We start from the raw sequence: 19487 nt of genomic DNA, 5'->3' as shown, positions 1-19487 counted from the left end.
ATACCGCAGTTCACCAGAGTCCATAACTGCGACGCGCAGGTTGGAAGATGGTGGGGGAACGCAGCGAGCTCTCTGCTAATCGCTTTCCACTTTGTTTGGGAGTATCGCCAATCAGGGCGAAGATGCGCACTGGAAATGCGCGAAGAACGAAAATTGGTCTTTTCGCAGTTATGGACTCTGGTGAACTGCGATATAGGTATACCGGGTTTAGGCCGCCACTTATGTAATTCTGTTTTACCGACGGCAACTCCACTCATTGGACAATATGGCGTCGTACTGACCTGTCAAATTACGCCAAGTACACACATTTTTATGTACTCGTATCTTTTAAACTATTGGTTTCCTAAACTTTTAACTCGCATTTTCGAACTTTTTAGGTCAAAAACTACAAGATTTGATAATTTTTAACCAAAAATTTTTGGGCCCCTGAGACAAAGTGCAGCCCGATAGAATTACACGAGAATTGTAAAGGGACAATTACAACTGTTAGGAGCAGGTTTGTAACAAACAAATCAAGTTCATTTCGATGCATTTGATGATTGTAATCGAATGTAGCGCCATAGATTAGTGCATGATCCAACCGCGAGGTGATGCCTGAACGCAGTTCGTCAGTTAAATGCAGTTAAATGCCTCGGTTGCGTGCGGTGCAGTGTTGTGTGTGATGTAGCTGTGTAACGAGCGTGAGTACATTTCACTCCATTATCATTTCGAAATGATGAGCATTTCCGCGGTCCCAAAGTGATTCAGTGCCGAAATATTTCAGCCCGTTTTGACGGCTGAGCCACGATGGTTGAATCAATAGGGAAGCACATCGAAAGGAATCAGTGTAAGTAGATCCTTAAGTGAAAAAAAATATTTACGGAATATATATGTTTTAACTAGCCCGTACTATCGTTATTTTCTACTTAGCGAATCTCGCATGCAACTTCAATCATTCGCGATTCTACACAGGAGGTATTGTAAGCACGGTTCAGGGATACGCGTGAAACGTGGGCTGTCTATCGTATATTTTCCGAGACAAAAAGAATTTCATTTACATCGAGAATCACGACGTTACTTTTCTAGATAGAAAGTTGCATTCAATGATGCGCGATATGTGGGCTACGCACAGACTCTCTCGGGTGAATGCATTCGTAAGAATGCATTCACGTCCGTTGTGTGTCGTATTCCTCTCCTGCTTTATGTAATTTTACTACGGACACCTGTCCGTCAGGATTCAGAGCATCGTGAGTATCGCCGTTCGAACGACGATGTTAGGGTGCTAACTGCTAGCCTTCCTGATACTGTCAACTGTTTTCGTTCCTCCTTATCTGTCAGATGTTTGGAATAACCGATAAAAAGGTTTTCGGTTGTCGGCAGACTGCCGATCTGAATAACACGATTATTGAGCGCATGCAGCTGAGCTTAAAATAACGTGAAAAATGTTTATGCGCTCAATATGATGTTTTATAAATTATGGCCATCTAATTTTAATTATAAATGTGTAATGTAAATTTTATCATTGTTTAACAGGGTACTAAGGTGGAATTAAAGAAATTATAAAATGGCTACAAAAACAGAAGACGCAACATCTATTGATAATACCAATGATGGTATAAAAATGATTATTTCTCATATTTGTTAATTATACTGTTATACAGTGTTGTAATATGTACAATTGTAGGAGAAAGCATGGACAAGGAGGTATTAGCAATCAGTGGGAATGATGAGACCGGTCATCGTATTCCACCTACATATTTGTATAATTCAGGTTCTGAACAAAATACAGGAATATCTAATCAAGAGCAAAGCAATAGAAATCGTGCTCAAGCTACAGAGGACCAGTTAGGACCATTGCCACCAAATTGGGAGAAAGCTTACACAGATACAGGAGAAGTTTATTTTATTGAGTATATATGAAATAAATTAACTTGTAACAATATATTATACTTATTTTACAATTATCTGAATTATATATGTTTATTAACGATCGTTCCACAGCCACAATACAGGCACTTCCCATTGGTTAGATCCTCGTTTATCTAAATTTCAAAAAAGATCTCTCGAAGAATGTTTGGACGATGAATTACCTTACGGTTGGGAGAAAATAGACGATACTCTGTATGGTACATATTTCATTGATCATGTAAATCGTAGAACTCAATATGAAAATCCTGTGTTGCAAGCCAAACGAGCGCAACAAAGTTTAGGAGAAAGAAAGAGTCCTAATTTCACGAGAAATCCTGATAAACTAAAAGGTCAGAAAATAAGAACAACATTGATAAAAAGTTCAAGGGGGCTAGGATTCACCATTGTCGGTGGAGATGATTCTGTTGAAGAATTTTTACAAATAAAAAGTGTTGTACCAAATGGACCAGCATGGTTAGATGGAAAATTACAAACTGGTAATATATGAAATTACATAAAAGGATCATCTTTATTAGCAGTACAACAAATTTTTAAATTAATTTTAATTACAGGAGATGTTTTAGTGTACGTTAATGATACGTGCGTATTAGGTTTTACGCATAATGAAATGGTAAATGTGTTTAAATCAATTGGTAGCGGTGAAACTGTTACGTTAGAAGTATGTCGCGGTTATCCATTACCATTTGATCCAAACGACCCAAACACAGAAGTTGTTACTACTATTGCTGTTAATGCACCAGGTAAACTTTTTATTAAATAATAGCATGATTTTGATAGAAGAATAAATTCTATTTCCTCAGATATTTTAACAGAAGATCCGAGAATGTACATGGATCTGGATCCTGCTTTGCAAAACAACGGCCGTTTTAATTTCCTGGATTCCTCACTCTTGCCAGTACACAATCTTCAAAATGGTGAAAACCTTGCTACAACATCTGTCAATTCAATGCCAGATCTTTGTATTTCGGATAAAATTAATACGATTAAAAGACCTAGCAGTACAGATATTCTGTTGTCTGAAAGTGATTTAAATGACTGTAAAGATACGTCAATGTCTTCCAAACCAGAATTTCTCAGTATTGCAATTGTAAAGGGAACTATGGGATTTGGATTTACAATAGCAGATTCTGCTCATGGTCAGAAGGTTAAAAAAATTTTAGATCGTCAACGTTGTAAAAATTTGATGGAAGGTGACATTTTAGTTAATATAAATGACATTAATGTAAGAAATATGTGTCATTCTGAAGTAGTACAAGTTTTAAAAGATTGTCCTCGTAATGAAGAAGCATTGATACATGTTCAAAGAACAACATCAAAGTCAAACGAAAAGAAAGAAAAGAATTCCCAAGACTTTTTTAGAAGTAAGACACCAACTGCTGATATTTACAGTACTCAGACAAAAACTGTTGTACCAAGCCGACCAAAAACACCACTTATCGATACCAGGAATCACCCTAAATCACCAACAGGTGCAATGAGATCAAACTGGAACGAACAAAGCGAAAACGAATTAAATCCCCTCGATAATAGATATAAATATTCAGAATATACACATGACATGTATTATACCGATCCTTATAAAGCAAACATCACAAATTTATCTGATAATTTTGCTACAATGACGAATTTAGATGATGATCCTGTACGAAATACTGCTAAAAGAGATTGGGTTACAAATGACAAATTAAACATAAATAACGACGTGTATTCTATTGATATACCTCACCATGATAACATATTAAAACAAAATGGATGTTTACACTCAGATTACTATAAAGATTTGTATACATCACAGTCCCATTCTCAGTATAGCGAACAAGATTATAATGTATATTCTATCGGTCAAGAGCAAAATGTTGATACCGGTGAAATATGGGATAAACGGAAAGAGACTACTAGTTTTGAACATGAGCAACCACATTCCAGTTCTATACCACGGTAAATATTATGAATTTGAGTTTACTATATTAGTTCTTATAAAAATGATTATAAAAAAATTTTAGCTATCCTCAATATAGCAATGAGTTATTGTGTCCAATTGTTCCTGATATAGAGTGGATAGAAACATTGGTAACTTTAGTAAGGCAAGATACAGGATTTGGATTTAGAATAGTAGGTGGCACCGAAGAAGGATCTCAAGTGAGTTAGAAAATTATCATTATTTTCAATCGAAGAAAGTCAAAGATATTGATAATGTGATCGTTAGCAGGTTTCAGTTGGGCATATAGTACCTGGTGGTGCAGCAGACTTAGATAATCGACTGAATACGGGTGATTTGATTATGTCTGTCGATGGCGAAAGTGTTATGAATTCGTCGCATCATCACGTGGTTCAATTGATGATAGCTGCCGCTCAAAATGGCAGAGTTACCTTAGGAATACGTCGCAGGATTAATACGCAGGACCATCTTCCAGAAAACCTTCAAACACCATACAACAGACAAATGAATCTCCAATATCCTTATGATGTAACAGTTACTAGAATGGAAAACGAAGGTTTTGGTTTTGTTATTATTTCCTCGGTTAATAAAGCTGGTTCAACGATTGGTAGAATAATTGAAGGATCGCCTGCGGAAAGATGCGGCCGATTAAATGTTGGAGATCATATTCTTGCCGTTAATCACGTTGATATAACGAATGTATGCCACAAAGACATAGTGAACTTAATTAAAGATTCTGGTTATTCTGTCACTTTAACAATCGGTTACCCTCTTGATGATTGTTGTAGTAATACGTCTCTATCACAAAAGGTAGTATTTGATCTTGAATCTATTTCTAGTTAAATCTAACTTTATTCTGTGAAATAACAAACTTATCAAATGAATTGTTACAGGACGAACCAACATGTGATGGAGACGGAGGTCAGTATCATGCGGTTGAATTAACTCGTGGAACTAGGGGATTTGGTTTTAGTATTCGCGGAGGACGTGAATTCCAAAATATGCCATTGTTTGTTTTACAAATTGCTGAAAATGGTCCTGCGTCCATTGATAATCGGTTAAGGGTGAGTACTGTATTATTAAATAATTTAGATATAAGATTTATATCTTAATAATAATTTTAGGTTGGAGATCAAATAATTGAAATAAATGGAATCAATACTAAAAATATGACACACACAGAAGCCATTGAAATTATACGAAACGGTGGACCATCTGTTCGACTTTTAGTTCGTCGTGGTTGCCAGATGCCTTCAGTGGTAGGTGCTCCTCCACACCTCTACGATATGAATATATGAAATTAACCATTCTAAGTAACATCATATTAATCTTTAAAAAATTAACGATATTTACTTTTGCAAATGTCGATACTAATGCTAACGTTACCCTTATATAACTTTCCTTCATAATTTTACACGAAGCTTCAAAGTTTAACATTACGTACCATAATAAGACAAAAAAAAATCAATTAAAGACAATACGAGAAAGAAAAGAATGATTGCAAGAGGTTGTTTTATTGCAGTGAGAGTTAGATTAATACTGTTTTACAGTACTATGACATTTGGTACAGAAATATCTGGTGCAAAAGGGAAACAGTGTGTTATATTGTATATTTTATGGAAGTTGGTTATACATATTATACGTAGGTATGTAGTAAGATATATACTTTTTATACGCGACACGTCGAAAATCACTTTTTACATTTACATGTCGTGCAGCTTTTATATTTGATAATATCATTTACATGACCATTAGAGCTTCAAATTATATATTGCAATTAATATTAGTATAAATACTGAGGACATGGTTGTTGATTCTCAATGAAATTATACTTTATAATGGTATTAATATTAATTATATATATACATATACATATATATATATATATATATTAATTGTAATGTTTTGATAATTAAAATAGGAAATCTTTATACATTTTAAGTTGAAGAAAGAAGTGTGTGAAGGACTTTTCTTACAGCTATAAATGTGACTTACGAAAAGTCCGATTTATAGGGATGATACTTGCTCACTCTAACAAAATTGGACTGGTGCTAACTCTGTATTTAAATGATATAATTTCTGAAAGAAAAAAAACATGATTAATTCATCCTAACACGTGTGATAGCTTGATGAGAGTATTGTGCCTTGCGCGTGTTCCATATTTAATAACAAAATTATTAAGTAAAAGCTTAAGCTTTTGAAGTAATTATAAATTTGTATTAAACTTCATTGTAGAGTAATCTCACAATCGACCAAATAAGTATTCGACCGATTGATGAGGGCACCCCACGCAGGCATTTATTGAAATTACCCGAGGTGGGTGTGCACCCTAAAAAACGTCAGAAAGTTCGACTTTTTATTTTACTCAACTGCTGTTCATCCAAAAATAGATATTTATAATAAGCGTGTTTAGCATAAACGACTATAAACGATATTTTCATCGCATTTACGTTATTAAGATAAGTTAATATTTCATAAAATCAAGCAAGTATTCATTCTGATTAAAAGAATCTCCAAGATTGTTCACTTTATACTTACAGATTTTATACTTTTTTGAACCAATTTACATTAAAGATAAAAATATGTAATGAAATATGGTAGAAATATAAACGTTAGTGAAGTACAATCTATTTGTAATAGCAAATAGCATTGGTACCCATGAAACATAGAAGTTATCAAACAGAAAGAATTTCAGACTGAAAAGATCTTATCTAGAATAAGTATTGTATTCTCTGTGGTAATTGCATAAGTTCCAGAATACTACGATAAATTGTATAATACTTGTATGATAATGCCTTTGATCATGAATTTCTAAATATGAGTATACAAATTTTAAAGAATCTCATAGAATATCATTCAACGTTTTGTGAATACTATTTTTTTGAGCAGCATTTGAATGATACTGTCGATATTGTTTTCTTTTTAAGTATTTATTATGACTGTATGAAATATATAGCAATAATTAAATTAAGTACTGATACAACCAAAGAAGCAGATGCACTTATCAACCATTTAAGGATGCAGTGCGGAAGATCAATGTAAAGAGAACTTATTGCAACATTAATTGTTTAAAATTTCCTATTGGGACATTTTTTCATTAATCATTACTCAATAACATTTTATAATAAACAAATGACGATTGGGGAAACTTTTATCGGAATCACCTCGTCCGATCTTTTTATTAAAACATGTTAAATATGTAAAAACTAATAAATATATTTTTTTACTAGTAGGTCAATAATAACTAGAAAAAGAATGTTGTTCAGTAGAGTGTGATAAGTAAAGTGAATCACAATGAATTATATTATATTTTTAAAACCTTATCAGGCACTTGTGAAACTTGAATGTAAAATCGTCATTATGTTCATTATTTGTTTAAGTAAACAGTTTTACCATGTATCATGTCAACGATGAATAGCGATAATCGCATTTAAACCAGATTACATTTTCATTACATCATAGCTATTGTGCTTATTTTTTTATAATTAAATATACATACATATACGCGTATACAATTTGTATATTATGTAGGATATTATAAATTGATTGTAAATATATACATATACATTTCAAAAAAAGAAAGAGTCGTACGATATTATTGATAATTATGTTCCATAAAGGAAACAATAATTGTTCAATTAAAATGTATCGATGATTTTTGTAATTTGATTATTAAACAAAACTCCATGTCTTCTGTAGCTACGATTTTATCTCTTGCCAGGATACATAAATCTTCGTACTTACAAAATTGAAAGTACTTTATCATCGAATATGTTACTTTATCTCGTCACTGCCGTGTAGTTATATAATTTCTTTAAAACATTTTATATTTATTATAAACAACTATTGGATATTGTACATGTTCGTTGATGCTATTGACGCTCGTTGATTGTAATAGTAACACGAATAAATTCGAAAACTCGATGTTGTTTCTAAAATATTATTATACCATCATTATATCATTGTTGATAAATGTACCACTAATAAATACTTGCAAATAATAACGCCGAATCTGTCTTTCAATTAAAATTAACAATAAATTATTTATAATTCAGAGCTAGATAAATGTTTCAAAAAATCTTTTCAAAATGTATTTAGTTTCATAATATACTGTTTAATTGCATTTGAATAGGTTTGTTCGTACAGTATACGGAATGAAATTTAATTAACAACAAATAAATGGTTTCAAAAACGGCGCCTAGTTAAAGATATCGCGGTCAACAATGAAGCCTGCGCCTACATTTCCAAGAATGCGGCGTCTTGACGTCTCGTCGTGACGTCAGTCTATGTCATCAAGCTACAACATTTGAAACTTGCGCTTTTTATACCTTGCATGTTTCAATCTTTTTGAAATAATTAAAAATTAATAAGTAGAAATGATTTTCAAAAGTTCTCGATTTTCATAAATCACGCAAAAAGTTCATTTGAACATTTATGCTATATTGTTCGATTTCTTACAAAGGATCATCAGTAATGTTGGTACCACTGTCGATTGATCGCACGTATTTTACTCAGAATGTGTATCATATATATTTATTCCTGGGTCCCTCTGGGCGAATGTAAACAGAATTTTTTCGCAAATATGAAGTGACACGGCCGATTTATGCGGCTGCGACTCGTGCGTGGAAGCTGTGACTTGTAATACTGTGCGCGAGTTACTTCAGCGTTCACGAAAGCCTCGAGTATATTAAGGGTTTTGAACGCGTTACACGGTGACCAGAGAATATACCCAGCGGGTAAAACGAGTTTGCGTTCGACCGCCTGTAGTGTATTACGTTCATTGAAGTAGTGTGGAAACGGTTTAGAATACATGCAAGTGCAATGTGGGATCTGCAGAAATTTATCGATGACTATTTGACGGTGAGTACTCCGAAACGACTGATATCCACGAATGGACTACTTTGGACTTTCCCAACTCTCACAAAATATGTCGTATTGCTTGGATACTTTATAAAATAAGCCTATGCTTTTTCAGCACCAGATTTCTGTGATTGATCGAGTGCATATTTTTCATTCGCTATATGTATAACATACTGCAACGTTTCCTACGATATATACGTATACGTGCACGAGTCGTGTTACATACATTGTTCTGCATGTTGTGCTGTGTATGTTAGGCCAGCATTCATCAAACTGCACACACAATCTTACGTGCAGCCACACACACACACACACACACACATACATACGCACGCAATAAGATAGAATACGAGCTGTGGGTATCTACATGGAAAGCGTTATACCGTAGACACGCAGCGTATGCTCGTAAATAAACGATTGTAATGGTTTTAACGCGATACGCGTCTCAAATATCTGGAAGAATACTCCGTAGTTTCATAGTAGAAATGACTATATCATACCTTATCAAACAATTTGCGTACGACTAGTATACGCTACAAACATATTTTTTTCTGTACATGTATTACATACATATATGTATATTTCTTTCTTTTTTCCCTCTTCTTTTCCTCACTTATACTACAACCATGATGTCCGATTACGTTTTGGAGTTATCAGTTTTCCTATTAATTCGATAATTATCCTTCTAATAAATAACAAAAACGTCAAGTTCTGATGAAGGAAAATACTTAAGAAATATATTGATACCTAATATAAAAAATTGTATACATGCATTTAATAATTTCTTAATTATATTGTTGTTTCATTTAGTTAAAATTATTGTTATGTAGTATTTTTGAACTACTATTTTAATCTTTGTTATATTTAATCCTAGATGTGTTATGTATAAATTTTGTAAAATGATAAATATTGATTTGGTTTACTAACAAATTATTATTGCCATTAAAATTTATAATTAATATTTTATTAATTCAAGAAAACAATTTATTGAAAGCTAGATTATGCGAACCCTTAAAATCTTGTATAAGATATATACCATACAATGGTATTCAATCTGCTTAATGAATAATTCATTCCACAATCTTTTATCTTGGCAAGTTATCTCTCTGATTTTAGTTTGTCCATTTATTTGGTATGCGTTTATGGTATAATCCCATAGTATACAAAAGCATCATTCAATATATCTACATAAACAAAATTTGAAATATATGTTTCTAACATGGCATTATTTTTTCTATTTTAATATCGTTATTAGTATGTAATGATATAATGTGTAAGTTTTTTATAATTTTATTTAATTGTTAATAAATATCTTTGTTAAAAACACTTTTGTTTTGTTATTCAATAAAGTAAAATATTGAGAAATGACATGTTCGTTATATATGTCACTTACACATAGACTATTCATATTAAGGGATAGCGTTCATAATCAATTATTGGAAGTACATAATATAAAAATGTAGAAGCGATATGTTGTGACCCCGAATTTACCAATCAGAAGTATGCTTCATCTCATTAATTGCCCTCTTATCTTCATCTCCTAGAATATAAGGATTCAGTCTCAGTTCAGCTTTGGAATCATACTGTTGCATGCTGTTATAAAATATTTTTCTGTTCAGTTTGTTCTTCAGAATTATTTATCGTCAGTGCTTTTATTATTAAATTTTATTTGATATAAAACTATTAATGTATTGTAACATTGTTATTTGTTTCCAGTGATGGGAGCACAAGATGTCTTCAACCAAAGCAGATCCCAAAAGACTTTTTCAAGAAATGTTTCAATTTTTACAATCAAGTTCAAAAAGTGCATCAGAACATGATTTTAATAGATCATTGAATGTGGATAGATTAACAGAGACTCTGTGCAGTGATTCAGAGAAATGTAAAAATAAAAATACACTTTCAACAAATAATATCCGTCTCCCTCAGAAGGAAGACATTAACAGGATAAAAAATGATTTGTGCGACACAGCTAAGTGTTCAGCATCTATTAAGTATTCTTCTGATATATGTTCAATTAATCATTGTATGTTAAGTGGAGATGTTAATTTTAATAGTAATTGTGATATAATGAATTATCAAAAACACAAAAAAATCTCACAAAGTGATTTGTGTTCTAATATACATAACTTAAGGAGAATTCAAACAGATAAAAGTCTGTTACTACCGATCACAAAAAAAATTGGTATACAGTGGAGGAATTGTTTTTTGAGAACTTTTTTAATTCCTTTCGTTATTTTATTATTATGTACAACACTATGCAATGCAGATTCAAGTCAGTGTGCAATTGGTCTAAAAACACCTGGAAGTAAGTTTAGCAGAATATCTTTTCCTTTAATGAATGCAAAGAATAATAATGTATTTGTAAATTTCAACAAATGCTTGTATCTAAGTTCTCATGTCTTTCTAATGTAGCCGAGTTTATAAATACAACATACAACTTTTATTCCTCATTTTGGAATTCTAGTGTTGGTGCTAAATGCATATATCTATATTTAATACACTGAGTGTACAGCATGAGCTAAAGCTTAGAGTAAAGTCACTGCATGTCTGATCATACATGTAATTTAAGACATGAAATATAAATTATTCTTGATTTTAAATGTCAATAATTTTTCTTCCAAGGGACTTGGCCACAAGGTGATATTGTTCTTGAATATGGTCAATCTTTAAGAATACTTTGTATATTGAATCAATCATACGTGGATGCTGAATTTCCTGGAAAAAATTCCTCAGATCTTGTCTTTTTTCGAAATAAAAAAGAGATGGAACCACAATTTATTACAATTATTAATGAAACAACAATATCATTGGATGTAAAAGGGCCTCCACCTGCAGAAAACATGTATTATTGTAAATTGAAACTACAGAATGATCACAATAAACAGTATGAGGCTGTTTGTTTGAATAAAGTTGTAGTTGGATGTAAGTATGGTGTTTTAGACAATATGATACTAGTTGTAAATATGAAGAATCATAACAAATAATCAACTTTTATATTTTAAATACTGTACTTGTGATAGTATAAATTTAATACTAAACCATACCATTCATATATACTTATCAGAATAGGTCAAAAGATATTTCACGGAAACAAGAATGAGCATTCAGTGTCTGCTTTCATTACAGTTATAGGAGTATCGTTTAATATGCTTTGTATCTTGGAACTCATATTTGACTATCATTTAAGATAAGATCAGTTATACAGAGAACTTTTTGTTTAAAGAGAATCATTTATAAGTATTTTCAGTACACCACATTTCTTTTACAATTTATTTTTATCCGGAAATGAAATCTCTAATACCAATCTGAAAAACGTATATTCTTTTATTAATTATTAATTTATTGATTATTAACAGTTAAACCTCAAGAACCACAAAACTTCAGTTGCATATCTCAAAACTGGGAGAATATGGTATGTTCATGGGATCCCGTCCAAAACTACGTCACAACGAGATTTACACTTGTATTTAAATTGCCGGGAAGAGCAGGCGGTCGAAAATTATACCCATGCCCAAAGGAAAAACAGAGACCATTGAAACCAAATACATGTTTATGGGATACATCTACAAACCCAATTTATCGACAGCCGTACGAATATTATACATTCATATTGAATGTGGAAAACGTTCTAGGAAATACTAGTTTCACATATAAATTTCATCATTTTGCTAATGGTTTGTATTATGCTGCCTAATTCGACATTGTTTTAATGATATAAAATCTAACATATTGTATAAATGTTTTAGTTATTCCTGCAAAACCAGCTAATTTGTCAGTTATTAATAAAACATTTGACAGTGCATTATTGCATTGGAGCGTGCCTTTTCCAATGCAGAATTTTCCACCTGGATTACATCATAGAATAACATATCAGAATCAATGGGATCATCAGAAAACTTGGCAGGTGAATATAATACAATAGAGAAATTACTTTATATTATAACAGTTCATTATATTGATTACCAAAACGAATTTTTATTAGGTAATAAATATTACGAATGATACTCATATGCACAAGAGATACTATAATCTTACTGGGTTGGAGTATGCCAATACTGTGTACGATGTTAGAGTTTTCATGAAAAGCTCTCTTGCTGATGATGAAGATAAATGGAGTGAGTTTAGCGATGTTACCTTTAGAACACCACCAAGATGTAAGTGGTTTTAAACAATTTAAATTCTACAAACAGGTGTCCTTTTCTTATTTCTTTATATTTTTGTATATTTGATATTTTAGTACCTGGCCGTCCTCCAAAAACGGATATTGGAAGCTTTGAAATAGCAGAGAACAGTGCTAGCAGGGATGTGTATTTGTACTGGCAAACTATACCAGAATACTTAGAAAATGGTGGGAATTTCACGTATGAAATTGATCGCGTCGAAGAAAATGGGCGAAAACTGTCACTTTATCCAAATGAAACTACGAGAACATACGCGAAATTTAAGGGAATTAGTTTTAATCATTATAGATTTGAAATTGTTTCAATAAACATTGTTGGAGCTAGTAAAGAACACGCTAGGATCTTTGTACCTAGCCATTCAGAAAGTAAGATCATGGAAAAGTAAAAGAAATCTCTAATGTTTAATGTGTATAACAAATAAATACTAATTTATTTATATTACAGTACCGCATGAACCAATAGCGTTTACGAAAATTGCATTTGATGGTGGTTTATATGAATTATCGTGGAAGCCGCCCAATATGAATATTGAAATCACAAATTATACAATCTTTTGGTGTGATAACGAGCGTGATCGGCCTTATCAGTGCACTGTATGTATTTATACGTTACCGGATATTTAGTATTATAATATATTAAAATAAACATTATTGATTACAGGGCTATCTGGACTGGGTACATATATCTAAAAATACAACAATTTATAATATGACTGTACCTGATCCCGATAAAGTGTACCAATTTGCGATATCTGCAAATACAAACAAAGGTAGTAGCGGCATGGTGTGGGCGTCGTGTACCGTAATACATAATAAGGTCGTTGGAAAAATGAAATCTGTATGGATAAATCGAATTGGTTCTGATTATATCGAAGTCGGTTGGAAATTAGATTGTTCTGATCGCATTGGAATTGTAGAAGGATTTAATATATATTACTGCCCCATTGTTTCGCCGTATAACTTGAATTGTAAAGGTCCAAAACTTAATAAAACAATAAAAGCCGAGCCAAATACCATACATGGTGGAGTCGACAATTTGAAACCATATACTACGTACATGCTAGCTGTCGCTGTTTTAACAAAAAATGGAGAAGGATTGCATAGTGATCCTTTATATAACACAACACTCGAAGCTGCGCCAACAACTCCACCGCAAGATGTAAAAATTACCAATGTGACAAACACAACGATGTTTATCACTTGGAAACCACCAGATGCGATGAATGGTGTATTGCGATATTATGAGGTGTATTACAATGATCGTGCGCAAAAAGTTGAAGAAGCGAATCACGTTGAATTGAAGAATTTATTAGCGCACACGAATTACAGTATTAGTGTAGCGGCATGCACTGTATCTTGCAGTATGAAGTCACCTGTAATCCACAAAATCACGAAGATTGGAGTGCCGGGAAGGATCAATATACCTCTTGTACGTTTTATGAATTCTAGCCAAGTGATTGTTATTTGGAATAAGCCCCAGTACACAGCCGGGCATTTAGATTATTACGAAATATCATCAAGCGACGGTGAAGTGCAAAACAGTACAAGAACAGGTAACATTCTACCGAAAAGTTTATTTATCGATAATGTATTTCCAGTTTTAATATTGCTTTAATAAATATTTCAGAGGCTCAGCTACCTATCCCAGACTGCAAAACCATAGGACGGGAACGATTGTATCAATTTCGCGTAAGGGCTGTTAATGTCGCACCAGATAATCTACGTTTAAGAGGTCCTTGGTCTGAACCTGGTGAGGGAAACTGTTATAGTGATGGTAAGTTACCATTTTATGTAATATTATGTTATATTATCATTAACTCTTTTATATATTAATGATCTAATTATATTATAGGACCGTCATTTAGTGTGTGGGTTATAATATGGGTGATAGGAGGTGTCAGTATGGTGGCAATTCTTCTTTGTCTTGCACACGTGTCAAAGAGGTATGGATTTACTACCCATTATCTGATAAAATAAACATAATTTTACTAAATTGATTTTCATCCATTATAGGATGTGGTTGAAGTGTAAAGCTATGCAAGATGTCGAAGTCAAATTACCGCCTGGACTAGCACCAAATATGGTATGTTGAAGAATAAATAGATATACAATATGAATAACACTTAGATTTTGTACTTATATTTTTACTATGTATTCTTGTTATAGAAACTTCTTCAAAAAGTGGGGGAACAGCACATACGACAATCTTCTGCCGATTCAAGTGGTTGCTCAAGTGGACAAGAATCAGTTACCTCATCTCTCACGTCAGATTCTCAAGTTTCAAGTGACAGTGGCACAGAGATAGACCCGATGCCGGTGTCACCCAATAAATTGCTCGACACTCTACCAGTTTGGGAATCTTCGAGTCTCCGTCAAAGAAATGTTGGAATCACCAGGCCAGGATTTACGACAGAGACGGAACGCTGGGAGCCGTATGTAAAGGTTGCAAAATCTGGAGAACCCATCATCGGGGACACATTGTCTTTGGCACGATCCACTCCAAATTTAACCGACAGTACAGGTTATACGACTTCTCAGCATACGTGGTCTTCGACTGGTTATATCAGTATGCCATCGTCCGAAGAGCTGTCCAGTAATCCGAGTCCCGTTCCTAAAGAAACTTCAACCGCAGGTGGCTACAGTATTATAGGAACGGTTTCTAAGTCTGTGAAATCAAAGTCTGAGGATGACAGCGATTTGACAGAATCCACCACAAATACGTTAATACCTATCAAAACAGAACCTAAACCTACTAATCAATACATAAGTTTAGCTTCGTTGGAGCAGAAACAAAAGGATAAGAAACCTACGGAATCGTTGCGTGATCTAGACGAGTTGACGTTCACCGAATCGAACAAACCGAAACTAGAATCATTGACTCCGTTCTCAACATCTGATAAAATTTCTAAGCCGTACGTGCAAACAGGTTTGATAGATTCATTGAAGAAACCGTTCACTTTGAGCAGCATCGATGGTGCAAGGAGCATAACAATATCAACTCCGTTTGCATCAACGTCTTTAACAGATTCGTGCAGTAAACCGTTTGTGTCATCCTTCGCGAGTCCAACGTCTCTGGCGTCTACGACGTCTACAACGTCCACTCTGGATTCGTCGTCGAAACCTTACGTTTCCGTGTCCTCGATTCCAGAAGTAACGAAGAAAACGAATTTCCCAGCAAGCACTTTAGAGTCTTCGCAGAAGTCTGTCACGCCTCAAGCTTCTATGCCCGACGGCTCGAAGCCGTACGTTCTTGCGAGTTCCGTTTTTCAAATGCCGCAACAGCAGCAAAGGCCAAAAACGGAGCCTCCTATTTCAGAGGCGATAGAAGACGAAGCGGAAGAGGATGCTACGACAGGGTATTCGCTTTGTTGGGAGACGGAGGATACTAAACCAAGTGGAAAATTGAACGTGGATAAGCCGATTATTACTTCAAAACCGAGTACTGGATATGTTACCATAGCAGAGAATCCAAAGCTAGATCAACATAGAACATCAACCGGATCATCGCCATATGTACAGCACGAGAGGTTCGAAAAGCCACTGCCACAAAGTACTACTACGGGACAGTCAGACGAACAATACAGTAAAGTGACTGTTGTGCCAAGTACTGTTCAATGAAAAGAAAAAAAAAGAAAAAGGGTGCAAATGTAAGGATTGCGGCAGTGTAGCTTGTGTCTGTCACTTTGTATAAACTTCCTCCAGCATAGGAATCCTTTTTTTAACGAACTACGATGGTGCAATACGATTTCACGTTTTGTAGGTGCTTTCAAAATGTAGTTGACGACAGTGTAAGTCCTACATTTGTCTTTGCAAATATAGTATTTAAGCTGAAGGCCTGAAAAATACTAAATTCGTACACGACACGTGCATTCTACGAGAGATGAAAACACGACGGATACACTCTCGACATGCCACGTCGGTGTGTTGAAAATTTTAGTGTTTTCTGGGATCCTACATGAAACAGTATGATCCGATGCTGCGTCACGACTGGAAAAAAAAACAAACGAAATTAAACCACGAAGGATACCGTATACAACGATGTTATTCAGTAAGAGGACAAGTCGAACATGAAACGCCTTCATTTGTGAAAGTATGTACAAAATGAATTACTTTTTTTTTTTTTGTAACATATACTGTGCAATGTGATGAGAGGATCACTAGCAACGCCATAGCGTAAGATTTATAGTTTAAGTAAATTATGTGGCATCCACCCATCGACAGACAGCTCGTTGTTGTCCGAACAATCAAATTTTTTCGCTGACTATTCTACACTAGTATAATAATTCTCACTCCTAGGAAAAAATCGTTATTTAATTATTGTGAAGCTTTTAATTGACTCTGTGTAGTGACGTTAATGTTGAATATCATTTTGTTGGAATTTTATGCCAGAGAACGAATTTAAAACGGATTCTTCATCCTGTCCGTGGATGGTAAAATGATGAAAATTTCGAAATTACATTTATACAAAAATATTTGTCTTATTTCGATAGCTTGATCGTTTCTTGGAACAAGATAAATATTTGCAATTAATTAGTAAAGGATTTGTATCATTTTCACGTCGAAAAAGATGGAAATTGCTTTGTTAAATCCGTGGAATACGTGTATCAACTTTTTTTCAATGAATTTGTACGCGCAATTTGTTCAATTGTACATATAATTTACAAATTGTTCCTATAGTACCTTACTATCGCTAGCAATGATTGACGGAACATACGCATTATAAAAGGAAACTATGGTAACAAGTACAGGGTCATGGATAATAAGATAAGGAAAGACTAATCAAAGCAAAGTTTCAAAACAAATTAGATTTTGCATGTTTCTTACACATTTCGTTATCGTGAAACGGTTAAAACGTATCGGAAAACAACGTTCTTTATCTTTTCTGTTTTAAATATCTTCGCTGACTACGTTAGAAATTTTTATCAACGCTGGTACATTTTAAGTGCAAGAAATCATTTAATATTTTCTTATCAGCCGATGGACAACAACATAAATTGTTTTAAAAAACTATTATCTAATCCGTGTTAATGATAAGAATTATATTTTAAAAGCATGAAATTATTTGTTAAATCAGTACATCTTACCTGTAGTAGTCAGCAAAATTAAACGTTAAAACTAATGTACAACAACAACAACGAAATGGCTCATTTTACAGAAATTTTAAAGAACGATGCAATGCCATGTGGAACATTTATGCTACAACAAAACAAGAATATATATATGTTATAATATGTATGTATATGCATAATACCTTAAGCTAGTCATTGACGGGGTACATGAGTTTTTACAGGCCATTTTTAATGCTTGTCGTTTGTGCTTTATAAATGATCACCGAACAATCATTATTATTTGTTAAAAGAAGCTCGATTTTGTTACAATATTGTTTGTTTGTCGACAGCCAACGACACATCGTTCGATTTTACATTAAATCAATCCGTATTGTTTAATCAATCTATTTACTGTAATCAACGTTTGCAAGAGCATATATTTATCAATTAACTTTATATAAATTACAATCAGAGCTTTACAAGATCAGTGCGTAAAGAAAGAAACGGCGAACGAACAAATAAATTATTATTTTTCTCACGTTGTCAGGAATAATCAATTTTACCTCGTACGAAACAATCGAACAATTCAATTATTGTACAACATACGTATATATACATCAGTACAAACAAAAGGCCTGGTAGGATTTGCAACCAAATTGTTTCACAAGTTCAAACAATTTTTATTACTGTTCGACGAAGTACAGAGAACAAATTAACGAATATTTGATGAAAAGCGTGTTGTTTGTACTTGCGAAATGATGGGTGCCTGAAACAAGTGCCACGGAATTAACTCAAGTGTCCGTGGAACTTTCTCTGTAGCGAGCTTACGTATACTCGTATGTTATATTGTTGTTATTAAGAGAGATGAGCGGTTAATATTTAAAAATTGCGTGTAACATGTAAATGCTGGCTTAGTTCGTAGTGTTATTTAATCATTTGAGTGCCTCTGTAACTCGATCTATAGCTACTTTATTCTGTTCCACTTTGAAAAGTGTCACCTCCTCATTACCATTCATTAATGGTGCGGTTAGGATCGCATTGTTCCCCATTGTGTTTCACGTAAAAATAGTAGAAATATTGCCTAACACTTTTAAAGCATAACCATAATGGCACTCAAACGATTAAGTCGAATGGAATGCGATTGGAACGGTGAATAAGATTCGTATTGAAAACAATCGATGGCGTCGTAAAAATACTTTCGAATTAATTTTGCATTCGGAAACATGATTCTATTTTTGAAAAACAGAAAATACTGTGTTAAATTTTCTTTAGGCTCTCTTTAAGTTCTTCCAAGATTGAAAGTAAATCAGGAAGCCTAAGTTACGCCCGAGTGTATTTATAATTTAAGCGATATACCCTGAAGTGAAATTTTAATCGACCAAAAGTTATTCGTTCGAATAACAGTTCTATCATCCAGAAAAAAATCGTTAAACGAAAAAGAGTAAATGTAGTAAAATTCGAAGAAGAAAAAAGAAATGTATTAATCGACCGATCATTGTACGTATATGTAAAACGAAAGAAGGAAAAATTGCACGACTGCACGAGAGAT

At 33.5% G+C, this 19487-nt stretch overlaps 2 protein-coding genes across 11 annotated transcripts; both read left to right on the top strand.

Moving 5' to 3' along the window:
• Positions 1-189: 189 nt before the first annotated feature.
• LOC117600855 (membrane-associated guanylate kinase, WW and PDZ domain-containing protein 1) lies at positions 190-7862 on the top strand. Of its 9 annotated transcripts, XM_034316805.2 has the most exons (13): positions 190-298; positions 378-496; positions 764-826; positions 1513-1592; positions 1664-1889; positions 1981-2384; positions 2460-2648; positions 2709-3846; positions 3912-4047; positions 4115-4657; positions 4741-4911; positions 4972-5106; positions 6083-7862. In XM_034316805.2, the coding sequence occupies exons 4-13, from the start codon at positions 1544-1546 to the stop codon at positions 6245-6247; spliced, it is 3156 nt and encodes a 1051-aa protein (XP_034172696.1). In that variant the 5' UTR covers positions 190-298; positions 378-496; positions 764-826; positions 1513-1543; the 3' UTR covers positions 6248-7862. The 9 variants fall into 9 exon arrangements, 7 of the variants coding, with proteins under 7 accessions (XP_034172696.1, XP_034172695.1, XP_034172699.1 ...); XM_034316804.2 differs by lacking the exons at positions 190-298; positions 378-496 and adding an exon at positions 564-680; XR_004580531.2 differs by lacking the exons at positions 190-298; positions 378-496 and adding an exon at positions 5370-5493 and having other exon boundaries at positions 610-826; positions 6083-6217.
• Positions 7863-8320: 458 nt separating this feature from the next.
• Positions 8321-17013, top strand: dome (cytokine receptor domeless). Of its 2 annotated transcripts, none has more exons than XM_034316801.2 (13): positions 8321-8707; positions 10424-11015; positions 11333-11632; positions 12067-12384; positions 12457-12614; positions 12693-12864; positions 12948-13256; positions 13336-13484; positions 13552-14443; positions 14518-14664; positions 14743-14833; positions 14904-14973; positions 15057-17013. In XM_034316801.2, the coding sequence occupies exons 2-13, from the start codon at positions 10439-10441 to the stop codon at positions 16506-16508; spliced, it is 4635 nt and encodes a 1544-aa protein (XP_034172692.2). In that variant the 5' UTR covers positions 8321-8707; positions 10424-10438; the 3' UTR covers positions 16509-17013. The 2 variants fall into 2 exon arrangements, with proteins under 2 accessions (XP_034172692.2, XP_034172693.2); XM_034316802.2 differs by lacking the exon at positions 8321-8707 and adding an exon at positions 10263-10349.
• Positions 17014-19487: the final 2474 nt, after the last annotated feature.

This window comes from Osmia lignaria, chromosome 16 (genome assembly GCF_051020975.1).
Source record: "Osmia lignaria lignaria isolate PbOS001 chromosome 16, iyOsmLign1, whole genome shotgun sequence".
In the NCBI taxonomy this organism is placed as follows: Eukaryota; Metazoa; Arthropoda; class Insecta; order Hymenoptera; family Megachilidae; genus Osmia; species Osmia lignaria.
This window is presented reverse-complemented; position numbering and strand designations above follow the sequence as displayed.

What these genes read in the sequence shown, in the direction of transcription:
- LOC117600855 (XM_034316805.2), top strand. Translation starts at nt 1,544, where the DNA reads ATGGCTACAAAAACAGAAGACGCAACATCTATTGATAATACCAATGAT. An exon ending in CATTCCAGTTCTATACCACG is followed by an intron (nt 3,847 to 3,911) that starts GTAAATATTATG and finishes AAAAAATTTTAG; the next exon opens with CTATCCTCAATATAGCAATG. An exon ending in GCACCGAAGAAGGATCTCAA is followed by an intron (nt 4,048 to 4,114) that starts GTGAGTTAGAAA and finishes TGTGATCGTTAG; the next exon opens with CAGGTTTCAGTTGGGCATAT.
- dome (XM_034316801.2), top strand. Translation starts at nt 10,439, where the DNA reads ATGTCTTCAACCAAAGCAGATCCCAAAAGACTTTTTCAAGAAATGTTT. An exon ending in ATTTCATCATTTTGCTAATG is followed by an intron (nt 12,385 to 12,456) that starts GTTTGTATTATG and finishes TAAATGTTTTAG; the next exon opens with TTATTCCTGCAAAACCAGCT. An exon ending in GCAAAACAGTACAAGAACAG is followed by an intron (nt 14,444 to 14,517) that starts GTAACATTCTAC and finishes TAAATATTTCAG; the next exon opens with AGGCTCAGCTACCTATCCCA.